Consider the following 6,299-nt stretch of genomic DNA (forward strand, 5'->3'; position numbering starts at 1 on the left):
CATTACGGGAGCAATGAGATCCACTCCAACTGCGGGATTGGAAGTTATGCTCAATCTAATTCCCCTAGACCTCCTTGTTCAAGAATCTGCAGCCAAAAGTGCACGAGACTTAGTCAAACTAAAGTCTGGATAAACAGTTCCATAGGATATGCCCAGATCCTTCATAAAGTTGTGGGTCATATTACTACAACAGACTATAAAATTCCTGAACTTGATTTTCATAAACCATTCCAGGTTGCCATCCCAAGCAGAGAGAAATGGATAGATAATATACCATACTCCAGTGAGCCGTCAGTATACTGTACTGATGGCTCTAAAATGAACACTGGTGTAGGGGCAGGCTTCTATTCTGAAGCTCTCAAGTTAACCGCTTCGCTTCGGCTTCCAAACTATAGAAGCGTCTTCCAAGCGGAGGTCCTAGCAGTGGCAACAGCTGCTAAAAAGGTATCAATGATGGCGATACCACGAGCTGATATCACCTTTTACATAAATAAAAGGCAATAAAAGTGATGACTGCAACTGAGGTAAAATCAAAGCTTGTTTCATGCTGCCGCGAAGAGCTTAAGGTTCTTGGCACACAGCACAACATTAGTCTCTGCTGGGTCCCAAGCCACAGCGATATACTAGGCAACAAGAAAGCCGATGAATCAGCAGGATTAGGGTCAATGCTCGAAGTAAGCCAAGTTCAGCTAGTTAGCACCCCTACCTGTTATTTGAAACAGGAAATCTCGAAAAGAATAACTATCAAGGCCGATGAAAGGTGGAACCTTCTTGACAACTGCCGCACTACAAGAAAGATTTGGCCCTGTTTTAACAAACAAAGAACGGAAAGAATTATGCAGTTACACACTTATCAATTTGATCTCTTGTGAGCAAAATCACCGGACATAATCTGTTAGGTTATCATATGAAAAAGATGAGAATCAGTTCAGATGATGCAGAGGATGCGGTGACTAAGAGGTGCATGAAGACATTCCGCACTTTCTGTGTCACTGTTCCGCACTCTCCTTTCAAAGGAAGAAACTGCTTGGCAACTATTTCTTCGGGGATTTAAAAGAAATCTCTACTACGCTAGGTACGAACATTCTGAACTTCGTCAAAGCCTCTAAATGGCTTTACTAACTGAACACATAGGATTTTCTTATTAGCTTGAGTAACAATACTCACGGGTATCACAATGGATCTGTATTGATCTAAATGTGACGGTAAAGACATCAACTGTCAGCCCCTCAACCTAACCTAACCTATCTAATACAACTTGTATTGAACTATTAGAAGGCACGCATTTTCGATAAGAGAGCTTGGTGCTAAACTATATCAAATGCTTTTAAAATATCTAGAGCAATAATCTTACTTTCGAAAAAACTATGTAAAGATTTGTTCCACTATTCGGTTAGATAAACCATCAAGTCACCTATTTCTACCGGTAATTAAGAAGTTTCAGTTCTTCGAGATATTTCTTAAGCTAATCTTAAATGAAGGGACATATTTATTTTTAGTGGCAGCCCTGAAATTAATTCGTCAAAGAGAATTTTATCAATGTGTTAATTTGTATTTTTTTTAATATTAATAGTAGTTTACAATATTTACACATGTGCATTATAAGTTTATAATTATTATATTTAAAATATTTAGTTATGACACTTTTTATGTCTATGGGCTCGTTGGTTCGACTTTTTGAACAAACTTTTCCGATCCTATAGCTGAATGATTGAGGTTCTGCTGAACGATATAGTTAGATCTTGGTATTTGGCATTGCCTCACATGAACATTATCATCCCTAGACACATCAAATTCATCTTCATCAAATAATAACTCTAGCACTTCTAAGGTTTTCCGTTTGAAAATCCTCTGCTTCCTGTCCGAAAGTTTATTTATATCGGGCAACAAACTCCTTAAGAACAAAATATTTGCTTCAGATCGTTCTTCTTTATATTTCGAAAGCTGAGAATTTTCTTCTGGTGTTTCGATTATTCTTTCAGCTAGTGAAAACGGATTTAAATTGATCGTTGGACAATAGTTGATTGTCTCATTTCCTTCTGCTGGAATTGGCAATTGTTCCTGTTCTTGTTCCTGATGATGTTCCCAATTATTATTGTTTAAGGACTGTTCGTTATTATGATCGACAATTAAAAAATCATGTACAATTGTTGAGTTCTCGATAGTTTTGCTACTGTGTGCTGAAGTTTCATTAGGTTGAAGTTGATCGATCGTAGGTGAAAAGTTATTTTCGTCAAATGAGTTATTTGTTGTTGATAACGAATCTGGTGGTAACTTAGTGCGTACCGAAGCAGTTCGTTTGTGAGTTATTCCTCTAACTTCGGTATATGGTTGAATGTGACCTCTTAAAAAACTCATTTCGTTTCTTAGATGCCAGTGTCTTTTTTTTACTTTATGTAAACGTTCTTCACGCAATAACCTTGCATAGCAATTCCTTAAGGTGGTCCATTTCAGTTTACATTCGCGTACTGAAAAATTAATATTAAGGTAGAATTTATTAAAAGTTTCTTAAACTTTCTAAAAATTATTTTAAGTTTGGAAAAGAGCAAACAATTTTTATTACGTTTAGAGGAAAGCACAGTTTCATTTAAGGTATGTATTATCAATATAAATTAAAAACATTATCAACAAAATTAAGGGAGTGGAGATACATTAGAAAAAGTTTAAGACATCGAATTTTTAACTTCTAGAAATTTAGAATGAATAAACGTACAAGCTCATGATTTGTTAAAAAAAATGAAAAATAAGTAATAAAGTAAAAGAAGTTGTTGCTGTTCTAAAATTTGGTTGCTGCAAGTACAGTTCTGGCCAGCAATGTAGTAACATTGGTTATTTTGAGACAAAACATATCGAGTACTTCCCGCTATTTTATCGTAAGCGGCATTTTCAATAAAAAAGAAAAATTATTAAAATTTGATAATAACACATAGAGCCTTGAAGGCTTTTGTAATGTCTTAACTTAAGCATAATTAATAATTTCCAATATTGACTACGGGTAAAAGTTGTATCAAGGACCAGGAAAAAAGTTTTTAAATTGTCGTTTACGATACAATTTATTTTGTCGCTTACGATAAATTGGCGGAAAGGGCTCGAAAAGTTAAACTTCTTAAAAAAGGACCGAGAATTGAATTAAAGTTTAAAATTTGGGATATTTGGCTTACAGTATGTATTTTATTTTTGAAGTTTTTCCCGAAAAAAAATAAACCCATTATACGGAATAATTGTATTTGAACTGATTTATTTCAAAATGGCGTCTGTAAAGCCAAATGAAACACTTTAAAGTGTAAAGTGGTAACAGAATTGTTAAATAATGTTCTATATATAAAAAATAAATTGCCATTCGTTAGTCTCTCTAAAACTCCCAACATGTTTTCAAAGGTGAATTAACATAAACATAAACGATTCAGTCTTCACCAAAGAATTCCGTACAGCACTTTAACAGAAGCTGTGAACAGTGAATCTGGTGGATTTCATTCGGAAAAACGTTAATAATTTCATTGCTTTTGGTGAAGATCACATCGTGAAATTATGTAGCTCTAGCGTTGGCTTTCTTTTAATATCTGCGACTCTGTTAGAAGGCGTGCGCACTGCATATTCTGACTTGAAATTATGAACTTGAAGGTATGAACATTGATTGTTGGGAATGAATGGACAATGAGGTTCCTGGAAGCAGAAGACAGAATTGTCAGATCTTCGTAATAGCTAAAATATTTTTAGTTGGGTCATTATTCTGTCGTCCGACTTTTCCGTTTATTTCCCTATCAACTGATGAGCTCAACGCATTTCAAATATTTATATTTGCGGTGAGAAGTAAACAAACTCAAAATTGCGAAGCAGTTGTTAGACATTAGAAATAAGAATGTTGCAAGGGACACCTCGACCGGATTCATCACAGATTTCTGTCACATCACAGGCTAAAAAAAAGCTTATTCAGAGTGTTTTCTTAAATACAACGCAACAGTTAAATAACCAAAATAGCCGGGTAAAAGCAATATTGTCGTCGAAAAATCAAGATGTCGAGGATCTCAATTCGACAGTTCAGAATTTTCTTCCGAGTACCTTATAAACCTGGATGACATGGTCAACTATCCCACGGAGCTTTTTAATTCACTGGAATTTTCTGGATTATAACCTCAAAATTTAAACTTAACAATGAAACAAGACCTGCTCTGAAAAAGGCGATGAATAACATCACTCAACAGTTACAAAAGGAAAAATAGAAAGAAGAGGATGTCTTGATCCGGCGTATACCGATGATTCCAAGGGATTCACCATTCGATTTTAAACGTTTAAAATTTCCAGTATGTCTGACCTTTTCGAAGACAATAAATAAATCGAAAGGCGAGTCGTTGAAAACAATTTTCCTGTTTCACGGATTGGACAATAATACGCCGCGTGTTTGGGCGTCGGATAATTGTAATCTTTGAGTTTTTTACGCACCATAAAACAAAACAAAAAATATATTGTTTATCAAAAAGCTTTAATTTATTGAACAAACTGTATCATAACTGAGGGTTCTTTCAATATCAAATTGAAACCTTAAAAACAGCCGTTATTTCATTATTTGTTTTTTAAGTAAGCAACATCAGTGAAATTAATCGATAATAGTAATATAACTTAGTCATACTGAGCATTTATTTTTTTATTATTTAAGGATTCTTTTTATTTTTTTTTTAAAGTTCATGTTATATAAAAGTTAAGGACTTTTATTTATCGATTGAAGCAGAACGAAGTCTTCCGGGTCAGCTAGTTATTAATAAAAACTATGAACTATGCAATATAAAAAAATAGTACATACTTGAAAAGAGAATGTAGTTTCCAAGATGTATTCAAAATCGGTTGAAAATTGTTTAAGTTATAAGTTCGGCCACTTGAAAAAATACAGTATTGATATAAACACGTTTGACGTTTTGAAGTTCGAGAACGCGAGTACTTAAAGGCTTTTCATGGCTCTTAAAAAAAAGCATTTTTTACTATGGGATTATTAATATTGTTTTTTTTTTAGAATTTATTGCTCTTATTTGTTTTTTTTTTTTTTATCAAAAACTGAAAACTAGATGATTGTATATTTTCTAGTTCTTGAGAAAATTGAAAATTACCAACAAAAATACGTCAATTAAACTACCTTTTCCTTGCTTATTTTTTTCAAAAACTACACATAGTTTTGACTTGATTTAAAAACTGGCTAATAGAACAGAATGTTGGCTTTAAAAAAATGTATAATATGTAATTGTAAGTATTCCCGTAACTTTTTTTTACTATTTTTTCCATTTTAAGTATTGATATAAACACGTTGTACGTTTTGAAATTCGAGAACCGAGTACTTAAAGGCTTTTCACGACTCTTAAGGACCACTAGGCGATTTAGAATAACAAAACAAATTTTCGAATATCCTAGGGTAGAGTAAGGGCTTAAAATGGTTGGATTTGGAATGGTTTTTGTATTCAAGAAAGGGAACAATTTAAACTGTTTAAAAGGTGGAAATAATACCATACATCAACTCAAACAAGTTCAAAAAAATGGTTAACATATACAGATGTATGTATATTCCTATTCCTTTTCTCAAAAAAATTCAATAGATACAATTCATATTGTATACCTGACTTTTTATTAACTAATATTTATAAATTGTAAGATTATTATAAAAATGTCACCAAAACGAATACTTAAACTTAAGCTAGGTACCTACCTAAATCAGTATTTTCTTTGGCTTAGCAAAATCAAATGTGCAATAGAAATGCAAAAATTAAAAACAAAAGAAGTCATACCCGAACGATTCATCTGAAGAGCCACCTCCTTCCAAAGTTCATCGAGAATTCTCTGGTGTTTCTTTTTGCCTCGCTTTGGTCTCGGTCCATAGATAGTTGGTCTGTCCCTGATCAAAGAAATCAGTTTTTCAACAGTCTTGAGTTCCATTATTCTGCCAAAACGGATACTGAAAAGGTAGTCTTTCCTCGAACACACTCAAAAATCAACTGAAAACACAGACAATCAGGCAATGAGACAACTCAGACTTTGTTTTCTGTTATTTCGTCGATGGTCGATGTTTTAGTTTATTTTGTTTGCAGTTAGTTTGGTTTTGTTTTTGTATCGCTTTTTTAACTGTCTAACTTGCGTGGAGAAAACAGTTTTGAGCTTCAAGTATGGAGTGTTCTCGTGTACCTATCATGAGTTTTATACCTAGTGATTGTGTTTTCAGAAGTATATAGCTCGGTTAGGTTAGGTTAGGCTACGTTAGGTATAGCGAAAACTTCATTGCAAAAAACTTGTTTTTGTTCCTCGCTGACTCGCTGATATAC

The 6,299-nt window shown here is 33.6% G+C and overlaps 1 protein-coding gene across 1 annotated transcript; it reads right to left on the reverse strand.

The window, feature by feature from the left end:
• Positions 1-1,060: 1,060 nt before the first annotated feature.
• Positions 1,061-5,954, reverse strand: LOC129945483 (uncharacterized). The gene is made up of 2 exons (XM_056055267.1): positions 5,769-5,954; positions 1,061-2,468 (listed from the first exon to the last, which is right to left on the reverse strand). Exons 1-2 carry the CDS (start codon positions 5,914-5,916, stop codon positions 1,654-1,656), a joined length of 963 nt encoding a protein of 320 aa, XP_055911242.1. The 5' UTR covers positions 5,917-5,954; the 3' UTR covers positions 1,061-1,653.
• Positions 5,955-6,299: the final 345 nt, after the last annotated feature.

The sequence above is a fragment of the Eupeodes corollae genome, chromosome 2 (assembly GCF_945859685.1).
Source record: "Eupeodes corollae chromosome 2, idEupCoro1.1, whole genome shotgun sequence".
In the NCBI taxonomy this organism is placed as follows: Eukaryota; Metazoa; Arthropoda; class Insecta; order Diptera; family Syrphidae; genus Eupeodes; species Eupeodes corollae.

What these genes read in the sequence shown, in the direction of transcription:
- LOC129945483 (XM_056055267.1), bottom strand. Translation starts at nt 5,916, where the DNA reads ATGGAACTCAAGACTGTTGAAAAACTGATTTCTTTGATCAGGGACAGA. An exon ending in TCTTCAGATGAATCGTTCGG is followed by an intron (nt 2,469 to 5,768) that starts GTATGACTTCTT and finishes TTAATTTTTCAG; the next exon opens with TACGCGAATGTAAACTGAAA.